The 15,448-nt window shown below is 30.9% G+C and overlaps 1 protein-coding gene across 50 annotated transcripts in view; it reads right to left on the bottom strand.

Moving 5' to 3' along the window:
• The window catches only part of LOC138932057 (longitudinals lacking protein, isoforms H/M/V), a 225,842-nt gene that overhangs the window by 197,101 nt on the left and 13,293 nt on the right, over positions 1-15,448 (bottom strand). The window contains exon 7 of one of the 50 annotated variants that reach the window (XM_070293585.1): positions 5,350-5,766. The exons of 48 other annotated variants lie outside the window; for them this stretch is intronic. In XM_070293585.1, the coding sequence (XP_070149686.1) occupies positions 5,528-5,766 (239 nt within the window). In that variant the 3' untranslated portion in view covers positions 5,350-5,527. Of the gene's footprint in view, positions 1-5,349; positions 5,767-8,142; positions 8,453-15,448 lie in introns of those variants that run through there. One more of the 50 variants, XM_070293566.1, reaches the window with a different exon arrangement.

Below are 15,448 nucleotides of genomic sequence, written 5' to 3' on the forward strand. Positions count from 1 at the left end.
CAATTAATTCTTTCTTATTAAAACATTTGTAGAATTCTTCGATAATCTTAAAATTTTATAATAAGCTATATTTGAATGGTGCAACAAAAATTGTAATAATATTAATTAAACATGGCAAAAAGTAAATCAATAGTAAATCAAGTATTCCTTAACTTTTCTCTTTTTCGAAGAAATTTTTAGTACGCACAGTTATATTTAACAGTTATTATTAATGTGATGGTCATTTGAGTGTCAATTGACAAAGATTTTTTAACAAAAATGTTTTACAAAGTAAAAAATATACTAATAAAAAAATTAATAAAAATTTTAAATTTTACTCATAAATCTATATAAATTTATATATAAATCTATATTATTAACAAAAGAAGAAATTCTCAACAGTTATCTTCAAGATTAAATATGATCGCCAAGCTAAAGTTTTTCAGCATTTTCAATATTTTCTTTTCTAATTGGCCAACTTCGATACAACAACGGACGTGAAATCTTAAAACTAATTTTTACTCACAAAAGAATCGGTAGAAAGGTCGTTACAGAAGTTTTGCGTAAATATGTTGACTTTTAAATTGCTGCTAGATCGATATAAATGGTTTTAATTAGTCGTATCGTATCGTCAAATTGTAGTGAAACTATCACTTCCGGGATATCAAATAAGAAAAATGTAAATATTCTACGAGAAACGGATACACCGCAAGCACTTTACGATTTCACGCAATTTAATCACGCGCTCAATTCTCCATCTCGAGATCAATCACGTAAATCTTGAGACCCAAGTGCTTATGCTTGATGTGCGAGTACATGTTGGAGCGTTGTTTCGTCCGACGACGACAATACGGACACTGAAATCTAGGACTTTTGCCGCACTCGTACTTGAAGTGCCGCCACAGAGCATTCTTCTGCTTGTAAATCTTGCCGCAGGTCTTGCAGACGTGACCCTGCTGCGGAAACTGTTGTTGCTGCTGCCGCTGTTGATGTTGCTGTAGGAGATGCTGCTGTTGCTCAGGTGATATCTTCTTCCAGTCGAGTGACTGATGAAAGGCCAGAGTCTCGTGTAGTGTCGAGTACTCATTCCGGTATACTGCAAGCAGGTCCGAAACGAAACAAACGTGTAAATTTGCAATCTGCGAGTGACTCGCGATTTGCCTGCGCGAATGTTCGAACATGCAAGGCCTCTCTCTCTCTCTCTCTCTCTCTCTCTCTTTCTGATTTTTATGCGATCTTCTAGCGAACGGACATGCTAAACTACGAGTATCTCATAACTAAATCCCAGGACTTACATAACATTAAAACGAGGAAAAAAACGATGATTAAGACGATTAAATTAAATGAAAGATTTTTATTGCAACTTAAATTAGGAAACTTGATCTTTTAAATCTTTTAATTTAAAAATCTTCGTATGTTGCGTCGCACAAAATTTCTTCAATGAGGAATCACTGCAAACTTTTTTTTAGAATCTTTAATCCTAAAAAAAAATGGTATTATGGTGATGTTTTGAGAAAATATTATATGTAATTTTTATTATTTCGACGCTAGTAGATCGAGACTTATGCGAATGCAATCCCTCTTGTCTACGGGTTGCTTTTAACTTCGGGACATGAATTTCCTAATCAATTAGATCAAAAAAATTTGTATATATAAAAAAAAATTAAAATAAATATATATTATATATTTAAATAAGCATATTTTATACTATTCACCAAGTTGCAAATATTATTTCTTTCAATAAATTAACAGTGTAATCTGATAAATGGCTATTTGCTTCAGATGAGAATATTCGATCATGTCAAAAACATTAAGTTTACGAAAAGAGTAGTATGAAATTTATCGCGTACATTATATTATTAATTTATTAAAATGTCGACATTACATAATGTAAATCACAAGTCATTTTACAGTTTGTATAGTCGCGTATTAATAATTGTTTCATTTAGTATATCAAAAATTTATCTCCTCTTTGTTTATATTCTAAATGTCCATTCTTCTCAAAAGAATATATAAAAAATGTTTTTCTAATAAACTTCTCCTTAACATTTAATAAATAATAAGTTTAGTTTCATCAAACAAAATAATTTCAATATATTCGATCGATTCGTCAGTATTATTTCAATACATATTTCGTGAATATATATATATATATATATATATATATATATATATATATATATATATATAAAAATCACGAAATCATGTGATAATAAAAATTAATAATGTTTAATAATGCAAACCAATAAGATAAGAAACACGTTTCATGTTTAATACAATAACGCAATAAAATAAACGAACAATACAATTAATAACATAACATACATTCTCAATAACAATAACAAAACATAACATCTCAATAACATAACAAACAAAAAATAATCGCAATATTTCTCTAAAATGCGCTATAAAAGATGAGTTTTAGTCTCGTTTGCCGATAAAAAGTTTAGGCCACGCAAACTTCATCTATCGCTGTAAAATTAACAAAATTAATAAAAATTAATAAAAGTCGTAAAAATATAAAAATTAAATTATAAACGAGATCAGAAATAATCATCGAAATGCGTATCAGAGACGTTTGTGCATCCTGTGATTGACGTGCAAGACATGTTTGACGAGATTGTCGGATCACGAGAAAAATTTTTTTTCGCAATGCGAACAGGCAAACTTCAACTTATTCGGTCTGCAGGTGTACCTGGTATATTTGTTTAGGCTCGATTTTTTTGTGTACCGCTTACCGCACCTCGCCATTTCCGATAAAAGCATATGTAACAAAATACAAAACAAAGTGACGTCAGTCCAAAGATTGGTTCATTATGGATGTATCCTAAAAATTAAAACATGAACTGGAAAAGAGATACATGAAAGATAATATCCCTTGACCTTCTCTAAAAACAAAAACAAAAAAAAACAACCCACCCACACAAAACAAAAAAAAAACAAAAAAAACAATATTAAACATGTGTTTCTTTCTTTCAAATAAAATTTTACGGAGCAACTTGGTTTAAACAGAGATTTTTTTTTTAATGGACTCGTAGTCAAAAGATATAAAAGTTCGTAATAAAATCTCTCTATGCAACTAAAAAAATTTTTATTACAAAAATAAAACTTAATTATTACGCCGTTAATTTTTATTTTAATAAAAAAATCATCCAATCCTTATTATAATTTATGTATTCACAACTTAAAAAATATTTTAATTTACAAAAATAAATCAATAACAACTAATTCAAAAGTAAAAAAATTTGCTATATTATAAATTTTTGATGATTGTAATATTCTATAATCTATAGATTCATATACATGTCTAAAAAGTTTAATAAAAATAAGAAAAAATGAAATTGCTATAACACAGATATGTATAAAGATAAAACAACAACCAAAATATATAGTAATATAAATAAACCAAAAGGAATATACAATTTCAGAAAAACGGATGCAGAATGAATAAATGAAAAAGCCATTTAATATTATTTTTTATTGAAATACCATAAAAATTTATAAAATCCGATAAACAACAACGTATAGATTTAACGTTCATCAATAACAATAATATACCCACATCAATATCTCATAGAATGACACGACACTCTATTCTCATATATTATATAAACTCAATAATATATTTGCGTATGTTTTATAACTCTTCGAATATAATATATGTCACAAGACACAATTTCATTTTTCTTTATATATACGATACATTTCTGCAAGCAGATAAAGTAATAAAAAGGAGTTTCCTCTTTGACAGAAGACTCACAAAACATTTCCCTCTATGACATCAACTTAAAATACGTACATAACTCATTTTAAAATAATTATTTGACATAAATAATTATTCATTCATTTAAATCTAGTGTCTTAAATGAACAAAACGACCAGAAAATTGTACCATTTTAAAACGCGTGCGCGCTATATTACAATTTTATATTATAATTTATAATATTACAATTTTATAATTTCTGCATTAAATATAATATCTGGGTAATAGAAATTTATAAACTTTCGCTAATAAGCAGTCTTATTTGGACATGAGATGCATTAGGATGAGCAATTTGTTGAAACTAATTAGTGTAAAGCAGAAGATATTTTGTTGATATATGTAAAAAAAAAAAATTAAATGAATAAAACAAATTACAACATTCAAGTGACATTCATTTAAAAAAGCTCATAAAATTCCGCACGCTAGTAATGCCTGTCCTATTAATTTAAGAATTTGTACTTTTCATACACTGAAATATTTTTGGTTTAACCGTTTAATAACAGTTTTCCTTCGAAGATGTAAAATAAATACATCCAATTTCGAAAGATTCAACAATAGAAATAAACGTGACTCATATTATCTGTATATAGTTTTATCACTCCTAGATGCCAATATATTAATTTATTTGTATGTCAATATTTTATTGTGTAATTTTTGTATGTATTTTATATAAAATAACTTAAACATATATTGCACTAGAAAAATAGGAATATATTAGTCATTTGGTATTCGTGGTCAAGTTATTTGGCAGTTTACCCCAACAGACGAACAAATATACACGACAATCATTAAAACCTTAAAAAAACAAACTTTATCATTAAAATTTAAAGAGAAAAAATATTTTCTTATATAGAAGCATGTTTCTAAAATTAAATAAACAATATGCTGAAATATATGTAATAATAAAAGATCTATTAATTAATTTAATAACAATTTTGCTGAAACAAAAACTTTTCTGACAATCATATCTGTTATCCAAAATTTCAAGAGAGAAAAAAACGATGAAAATATATTTATTAGATTGTAACCTGTAACAAACTCTTACACATGACTGAAAAATGTTGCAAATGTATTTAAATAGAGAGATATTTAAACAAAGAACGTAATCCTTGATCTCTGAATGAGAACAGTTACACGACAATATTTATGTTTCAAGATTCAGATCAGTTGTTAAATAATTGTTCTATGAATCTTCTACACATACACTGCAAAGAATAATTAATAATTCATATAATTCCACACAATAACTAACTCTACTGACAAATTCAAAATAAAAATTCCCTTTGGTGCTCCTTTGGACAAAAGAATCGAAGCAAAGAGTACGATTAAAATACAAACTCTATATTAAACAACAAAAATAATTTCTGACATAGATTTTAAACTGTCGCATCTGCAACCTTGACGAAAAAAAAACCCATTAAAAAAAAATTGTAACATTGCCAAAATCGAAATCAACTCGATCTCTTAATAAAAATCGCGTTAAACAGATTTTACATAAAAATAATCTAGAAGAAAAAATTCATCAATTTTTTAAGTTTACACAGAAAATTATAAATTATATCTCGACATTACATACACACATATTTCTATTATATTATAAAAATATAAAACTTCTCTCTCATTGTCAGTGTACGTTGCGAAGATGCATTCCTCCAAATCTTAGCCGCGATTACTTTCGCAGTAATTTAAATGTCCTCAGGAAAAGATTCCTGATTCGTCGCCAAAAAAACGATCGGCGAACGTGCTCTCTCTCTACGCGCTGACACAGACGAGATGCAGCCGCGGTTATTTGGCGACTGCGCCCCCGTGAATGTTGAGGATGTGCTGCTTGAGATGATCCGGTCGGCAGAAGTACTTGCCGCAGAGGGTGCAGGTGAAGGTATACCGGGAGCCTAAGCGGCCGCACTCGTATCTGGAGTGTCGCGTGAGAGATGACCGAGACCTGTATCCGCGTCCGCACATTACGCATCGATATCGCAGCTCACCGCCGTCGCCAGTCGAGACGAGGTCCGTCGCGAGGCTGGCTGCAAGCATACAGGGAGGCCTGTTTACATCATACGGGTTCCTGTCGAACGCGCACGAGACGAGCCTCATCCGCGAGATCTCTCTCGAGTATCTCCTTATCAGCAAGCCGCAAAACACACACTTTGGTCGAAACACCGCAGCTTGGACCCGTTTCTCTTTCTTTCTTTCTTTCTTTTCGATCGTTCGACGAAGAAAAAGCTCGAACCAAGCGTTTAGACGATACTGAATCAAGCTCGCTCCAAAGGAAGACTGTGCAAAAAGCTGCGCAATAGAGATTGGTCCCGGTTGCGTTTAATTCTTCGAGTTTGCAAAAGTATTTAAGAATTATTGAGAAATTTAATATCGGAGAGTATATAGTAAATTCTATTGCTGCATAGAATTTTATTTAATATAACAAAGATATTTAAAGACATTTATTTATATATTACGATTCTAAAATGGTTCAAAAATAATAGTATAATGCATCTTTATATTTATTTATGCAGAAACTTTGTAAAACATATGTAAATGTAATTAAGAAAAATAAGTGAAGACTCTCTCTTTCTAAGTAATATTAAATATAAAGACAATAAAGATTATAATTTTAGCAATCTATTTACACTTTTGTTATATCACTATCTAAAATATTTCGTTTATAAAGATAAATAATAGCAAATGCTTGTGCACAGTCTTCGTTATTTTGCTGTTGTTATTTACATGCTGCACCAAAATGAGTTTCTTTATTAAATGCATCCCTTTTTACACCCGTGATGTAATTAATTCAACCCAATGTAAAGTTAATGCCTCCTTGTATAATTTCACCCAACACAAATCCACAAATGAACATAATATATCGGTCGTAGTTATGCGTCAATGATTCGAACGAGGATGAATTTCCCTTCGAGATGTGAGGTGTGTCCAGGATATATATCTCCTTTACTTGTCGCATTAAACACGACATTTATTTATTATGTTGACAATCACGAAGCTCACGTTCGACTGGATGACAAGACTTTCAGCATGCAATACACATCAGCCAACAGTTATCGCTGATCCTCCGCTTCTTCCTTTGTTAATCAAATATCGATAAAACAAATTATATATACAATGCCAAATGAAGCAAAAATGATCCAAGTTATTTTATTGATATAAGAAAATCAATCTATGAAATTATACACATATTATTAGAAAAGTGTAAATATATAAAACTGATTAATCAAATTATGTATATACATATATTCTTTTCTTAAGATTTCTGGATTCTCATTGTAACCATATTGAATTATAATATCAAAAGATAGAAATTATGTTTTATTCTTGCAAAATACATAAATTTTTTTATATGCCCACACATGAATTAAAAAATACCTATAATTCTTGATCAATTGTCATAAGGTTCTTTTCAACGAAAATAAACCTTACGATAATTAACCAAGATTTACAGCTATTTATTAATTCATAAATCTAAAAAGAGAATTTACGGTATATTTTATCATTTCAAATTGTCGAATACAAGTGATCGCATTAAAAAAAAACTTATTTATTTCGACAACTTGTGTATTTCACAAGAATAAAACTCATGATTTCTTATTTCTCATATCATAACTCAGTATGATAATAGGGAATCAAGAGCCTTAACAGGTAGTAGCATTTTTAATTCATGTATTAGGCAAGAAAAAAAAATAAAAGTAGAAAATCAATATAAATATTACGTATAAGTTAATAATTAGTTAAAAGTTGCAATATTATGTATAATATGTATTATTGACACATCTTTTAACATTAAAAATGATATTCCTAGTATAAAAACCATTCAAACATTCTATGCAATTATTATAATTAATAATTTATTTCGTGCTGTTCATCTTAAGAAATATATATTTAAATTAAAGATCGACTGTAAAAAAATTTATTTAAAATCAATTTTTGTTTAGTCTCATAACTGACGAAATGATGTTAAATAAAATTTATTTCAACTTTCAGAAACCGATTGGATTTGTCAACGAAATTTTCAATTTTTTATTTGGATTTTTTAAATATATATCGAAATGATATTCTGAGAAGGCTAAAATCAATCTATAGATAAAAAATTGACTTCCTGGTTTCTAAAAATCAAGTCATACATTCTATCAAAGATATTCACGATTTTATCATATCTATACGTGCAACGGGAGGAAAAAAAAAAGGAATCGATGACAAGAGTAGCAAGAGACAGTGGCTTGATCGAAATGTTGAACAGCATCCAAGATCGAGAAACGATGAATTCCATGGATCGAGAAACGATGAGGAGATCCCACATCCCTCCGTATTTGATTAAAGGTAAAATCAAACAATAAGGAAAACAAGGTGCTTTGATGCATCAGATTAAAATCTTTACTATAGGATTCTTATTCGTGTTTAAGGCTACATGTATCTACGATTTCCAGAATTTGTACAGTAATCGGACGTCCTTCGCAGTGAACGGTCGTTGCTGTTGCTGCCTGTACGATCGAGTTTGTTGATTTTCCCACTGTAGTTGTCGTTGCTGTTGTTGCCATCGAAAATCAGCCTCCAATTTCTCTCTTTCCGAGAGACACTCGGCGATATGGCTCCGCAGGCCGCTTCGATACTTGTAGCTGCGACCGCAACTCGGACAGGAGAGTCTGCAGTGATCTGCTGTGGGTTGCCGATGCACCCCAGTAGATTGTGACCAATAGAGCGTGGCAGCTGCAAGCATCATCGGCCAACTATCACCCCGAAGATTCTTTATACGCGCGGATGATGACAACGTGCGCTCAAATTTAAAAAATTATTTTTCCTAGAGCTTTTTATTTTACGCATATACAGCCTATTTCTTTCGTGTTTCCTCTCTCTCTTTCCCTCCCAATTTTCCAGCTATTTTCTCCGCACTGTAGATTGATTAGCATGAATAAATTAAGATCTACCTAGTGGGAGTCCTAAGTTTTATAATAATTTTTGTGTATTTAGCAAGTTAATTTTTTCCTTAAAATTAAATATAAAATAATAAAATTTCTTCAATGGATGAATGTAATAAATGCCAATCATCGAAATCTTAGGTATTTTTTAAGAATAGTTTATCATTGAAGTTTTATATATATATATATATATATATATATATATATATATATATATATATATATATATATATATTCTTTAAGGAAGGTATTAAATTCTCGAAATCATATAATACTTTTTTATTTTTTTATATAATATTTTCTATGAAATTTCAGAAGATATAAAAGTTCGAGAACATACCAGGTTAGTAAAATAATATTACTCTACATGCATCGCAAGGCAGCACCTGAAAAGATGATTGAAGGAAAGTGCACAATAAAAAGAAATAGTAAAATATATTCTCAAAAATCTCTTTATTTGTTCTTCTCTGCTCTGGTCTATCTGGTCGGATTCGCATTTGCGAATGTCAAGTACGCTGGATGCTGTTCGACGCGATCGATATGAATGAATACCAGACTCTCGAAAAACGTTGAAAAGCGACACCTCACCTCATGTTGTACGCATCAGCCTATTTATGCATTAATTTTTTTGCTCAAAAATTTTTTTACCATGCAGTTAATAATAATAATAATAATAATAATAATAAATTAATGAATGCATCAAGAGTAACAAAATTAATTCTTAAACAGGCCGAAGCGCAAACATTCCGAGTGATCGGAAGCGCAAAAGAAAATATGACGACAATCTCCTCACAGTTATCGATTTTAAATTCTCTGAACACGCTTATTATAAACATGTAAACTTTTACATAAAAATCCGAAAGACTTAATCGGCTTCTCGCATCAACTATCCATTAATGAGGACAATGCGAGATACATCGATCATATTTCAAAATTATCTGTCAAATTAGAAGCGACTCGAGTGATTTATGAATGGACGAAAGAAAAAAAATAAGCTCTTCTTAATAGTATATCATAGATTTAGTTACAAACATGTTTTTTTTGACAATCGGATAAATAATCTCGTCAAAAATTATACACGGTCAGCGAATAAACCGTCCAAAAAATATTTAAAGGAATGTATTATTCGAAAAGCAACTTCGTAAACAAAAACCGTAAAAAGTTTCAAATCTTTGCACTTGTAGATCATCGAGAACTGATATTTCCGAATAAGTGAGAAAAGTAAAGAAAACATCATTGGAACACACATGCATAGTTGACTTTTCGCAGTAATTAGCCATTTATTGTATTAGCAATTAGCGATTGCGCCATGTCATTCAACGAATCGATTTACAACAATGATCGATGGTGTCGATTATGAGAAATAATTCTCTTACCGAAATAATTTCTTACAAATTTTGAATTCAAATCTTTTTACACAACAGCATATCATGCGTTATGCTAATTATACAAAACGCCACCGTCTTCATAACATTTTTGAATATAATGAAGATTCCCCCCATCCAAAAAATTCGATTTTGCTGCTCTTTTCTATTGTTTTGACAATTACAAAAAAAAAAAAAAAAAAAATTCGTAAGAAGTTATTTACTCAACGTAATATATGATAAAATTAATTTCAATAAAAAAATTAAACAATCTCAAATTCAATATAAAAAAAATATTACTCAAAACTATTATAATTAAATATAACAATATTTTGTATGTCGCAAGCCAAGACGATAATTAAGGTCAATTATAAATGTCAGGTTGATAAAATATCGCTTGACTAGATAACTTTCTCAAGTTGCGGCGCTGACTCGTATGACATTCCGAAAAATCGAATTGAATTCCAAGCAATTTACTAAGAATAAAAACAAAAAAAGTATAAAACCCCCTCAAATTTTCATATAAATTCTATACTTGGAAATCAATGCAAACTCCGGATTTCTGTCGAGCGATCCAACGTCATATCTGCGCCCATGGAAAGCAGATAATGACTGTGTCATTGCCCGAAAGAAAAGCACAAATTATGAATATAGTGGACTTTTGATATCTTGAATAAGTTATCTAATACAAGATCGCAGGCATCTAGAAACGCAAATAAAACAAAAAAAAACTGTCGTTACTTGGCGTCGCGACGCGATCCCCCCTTTTTTACGAACGAAGCTCGAAGCGCCAAGAAAGAAATGGAAGTAACACGAGAGAAGACAATTATAACGAATCGACATGTTCTACTTTTGCTACTGCTGATACCGCTGTTTCCTCCGCTGCCGCTGTTGCATTCTCGTTCTCGTAATCCTTTGGGAATGTCTTTGTCCGAGGAAGTGTCGGCGCGATATTTTTTATTAGTTTAAGTCTCCCTCCCCTAGACTTGATACAGGGCGTCAGATGATGGCCCAGCTTCTTCTGATGCTGTCGCATGTTGTCCGCTCTGCTGAAACGCCGTCCACAGGTCTCGCAGACGAACTGCCTCTCCGTTCCGCACTCGTAGCGCTGATGCCTGTCCAGGCAGTACTTGACCGAATAACGGCAATTGCAGCGTGAGCAATACCAGAGAATCGATCCTGAAACACCGTGTGAAGGCCCTCGCCACTATATACACGAACATACGGAAAAAATGTGCCCCGGATCTTACATCGCGTTGTGGCACATGAGAGCGAATCAAGAATTGGTCGCGAGAGAAAGAGATTAGTCCCGTCAGTCTCGTCGTTGTTTGAAATCGCGAAGATTAAAAATTGTGTCGATGAGAATGGAGCGGAAAAATCGAAATATATCTCTTTACGTCATTGCTGATATATATAAATGTAAAAATAAATCTTTCCCTAAAGATTAATTAGTTGCAGTCGTCACTTGTGCAATGCATTGCATCGCTGGTAATAATCGCTGCGCAGCAATCATTAACAGAGTAACAATAATTGCAACAAATTCGTCATTCAGTCGTGATTTGCGTCATAATTATTACGTAGACATCAAATAATGTTAAGATTTCAAGAATATTTCGTAAATAGGAGCGGTTTTTATATTTATGAAAGTTGTAATTCGAACGAAAGAAAAACATGTTTTAAACTGTATCATCTCATATTTGTAAACTTCTATTTGAAACTTTGGTATTATGCGAGGGCTTGATAGAGAACTTTGATAGAATGTTAAATCTAGTCTTGCGTGTAATCAAGTAGAATCGACGATTATGATTCCTATATTACGTTTCTATCAACTGTTATTTCTGTGTGTTATGTATGTTCACACAACAATAATAAACATAAAGTAAATTGAATATTATGCATTGATCTCAGGAGAGACATATTTCTTGTATATTATGATAAGAATGATTCAATGAAAAATTACATCTCGTAAAAAAATCATTCCGTAATGTCTAAATAAAACAATGCAATTTTTTGTCAACATGTGTGTAAAATTTGTGAAAATTAAAGTGGACTTGAAATCTCTGCGAGTCCCGCAACGAGTTTACAATCCATTTAAAATTCACAACTTATATATAGAAAAATTATTCAAACTTTCAATAAAAATGAACTTACGAAAAGTCATTTTCTTCGAAAATTTAAATCATATTTTCCACAAGTCATTTCACAAAAAAATTACATTAGTATCGCTCGCGTATTGTCCAATGCAAATTTCGTTAATACGCGATTTCTCTATTCAGATTATTATCAAAGCTGGTAATTATATAAATAAACTTTGCAATTATAATTATACTGACGTAATTATTCAGTATCCGCGAAGAGCGGCACAATTAATACGCAAATTTTATCATTTGCGTCGCTGTTCGCAAAATAGCCGAATGCTTCCATTAATAAAATCAATACAAACCGCGAAAAGTCAATATAGAAATACTTGAAGCAGCTTTAACAAAAACCTGAAAATCAAATTCGTTAAATAAATCGTCATCGGTAAACAAAATTTTGCGAGGATCGAAAAACAACCGTATTACAATGCATATTATTCAATGAATTATTCACAGATTCCGTGAAACGTGGCGATTAAAGCTTCCTATAACGCATTGACGAACTTCATCAAAATTCTTCCCACCAATCGCGAGCGATGCAAGGACAGTCGAGAGATCGTTCGCAATCTGGCGCCTAAGAATCCGATCGATCTAGGAATGAAGCTTGCAACGATCTCGACGATTAATTTTCTCTGCACAAAAAGCTAATGACAGATTCTTCCCCTTTTCATAAAAATATTCTCCCGTTGACCACATTACTAGAACTCGAACACACACTATCCATACATTCAGAGATTCGTACAAGATACTATTCCGATCTACCTCGAAGAATACGCACACAGAGACAAAGGAATCCAGAGTCTTTTAATACAGCATCGTCCAAAAGCTGAAAATGTGAAAAAAAATGGGAAAAAAATGAGAAGGAAAAGGAAGAGGAGAACATCGGATGTCATCGATTTGTCTTCGTTCGACGATCATTGCACAACTTTTTCGCAAAAGTTAACGCAATATTCGCGAATCTAACGTGAATCGAATTAACTTTCCAATGAGATGCACCGAATCAATAAGAATTGTGAAAACAATTTGTTCAAAATTTACTGATTGGCAAGCGCATTGTTGTAAACTTCATCGCTTGTCAGTACGTAGATCATGAAAAATTGTTTCAGACATTTTATCTTGAATATATATATGAAAGAATGTACTGTAATTAAATGTAATTTAAAAATGCGATATATATATATATATATATATATCACAAACAGCAACATGAAAAATCGGAGAAATGTGCCAAGAGAGTATATTAAATGTATAATATATTAAAACTAAATATTAAGGCAAAAATAATAGAAAATTTCATCTATCTCAAGAATTAAGAAAATATATCGAATTTTAAATAATCAATTTACATGATAGTATCATATTACCAAAATACTATTTCCAAAAACGAAGCTTTTCGATAATCATCGAAAGGCTTAGTCACTTGAATTTAACACACAATAAAAAATTATATAATAAATATTCTGTACCCACTATTTCTGCCAAAAATATTATTTTATATATAGAAAAATAATGGAAGGCATCTTGCGTGCCGATACAACACACAAGACTAAATACTTACATATTATACTTAATTTACCTTTTACCGTACATCATCATCAGATGGAATTCACTATGAAAGCGGCATCACATTCTTGAGAATCTGGCTAGCAAAACTCTCAAAAAAACAAAATACATTTTTGAAAGCAGCTAAATGCCAAAACCATCTTCTATAAGTATCACCAATAGACTTGATATAATCCAAATGTGTGGAAAATTGTTCATGTTTCACTAGCAGCGCGGAAATTATATCTTGTATATCTTCATAAAATGAAGATAATAAAATATCGCGATAAATACGAAAAATGCAAATTTATAAAAGTTCTCTGAAAAGTAAAAATATAAATATAAATTATATATATATATATATATATATATATATATATATATATATATATATATATACATATTTATTTTTTTTATTAAAAGCAATCATTATGGGAAGGTAATAGATTAAGTAATCAAGAAATATTAAACATTTCATAACTCATTCACTCAGACACACACATAAAAAGATCATTTTTCATCAAACGTAATAGCATTCGAATTTCTCACGCATACAGAAAACAGACTCTCACAAAAATATTATGGGAAATATCTTGATTTCTGCGCGTACCTAGTTTGAAAAGATTATACGAAGAAAAAAAAGATATCTCAAAATCTTGTCAAACTTTCAGAACTGCGAGAAATCAATGTAATTCGATAAATATACACCACATATATCAAGATGAAAAAAATTTTCCATCAATTTAAGAAAAGCAGAAAATTATATATAAATAAATATATAAATATGAAAAACACAATTGCAATTATATGGCAATTTATAATATGCCTTATGAAGAATACGGAATTGATTATCAGTAATAATCTTACGCGAAACCTACACTATTTATTAAACGTTACCAATACTATACCATCCGGTCTTCACATACATTACCAATCCGACGAATCAAAGTGTCTTGACGTCTTCTCTCGTTCAAAAGCTCAAAATGCGAGACCTTTGAACTCGGAACATCCGTCTTCATCCAAGTCTCTGCAGATAAAAAATGCACATCGCGAATATAAGCTCGGCAGAGCCGAACAAAGAAAAATATCGCGGTCGAAAAAAAAAAGAAAAGAAAGCCAGAAATGAAAGTACATGCATAAAGAATTGTAAAATGCAAGCTTATCGAGATCCAAAAATCCTAAATTAAGGATATTCGGAAACTCAATTCGACAAGTTTGATTTTTCATATTCATTTCTGAATTATAAGAAAACATTCAGAAACCAACGGCACAGCATCCTTAGTTGTCTTTTGGATATCCAGACATCTGCTTCTTTCTTCTTTTGTTGCAAATAGACGACAATAATGCTTCGTCAACGGAAAATCTAGAAATGTAACAATGCACAAAAATTGTCAAACCAAGATGATTAAGAAGTCTTGAAGAGCAGAAAAGGTTGCATCTTTTTCGACGTTATCAACTTGAACATTGCAAATAATAGTGCATAATCACAATCTCTAATTTTCCATAGACGAAAAATAAAATTTGGTACACTCCCGCAGCGCAATTTCTTCAGATTTCAAAAAACTTACTGTTAATAATTCTTGAATATCGAAAGCTGAAAAATATTTTTCGCTCGATATTCAGAATAATAATAAAGATATCTGATATCTCAAAGAAATGCAGCTCACGACAACGGCTGAAAAAAAATGTATATTATAACATGATGTTGCTTCTTCATAACAATACGGATTTTTTGTTGTTATT

This window comes from Polyergus mexicanus, unplaced genomic scaffold (assembly GCF_030449975.1).
Source record: "Polyergus mexicanus isolate NDT 795.1 unplaced genomic scaffold, iyPolMexi1.0 SCAF_3, whole genome shotgun sequence".
Taxonomy (NCBI): domain Eukaryota; kingdom Metazoa; phylum Arthropoda; class Insecta; order Hymenoptera; family Formicidae; genus Polyergus; species Polyergus mexicanus.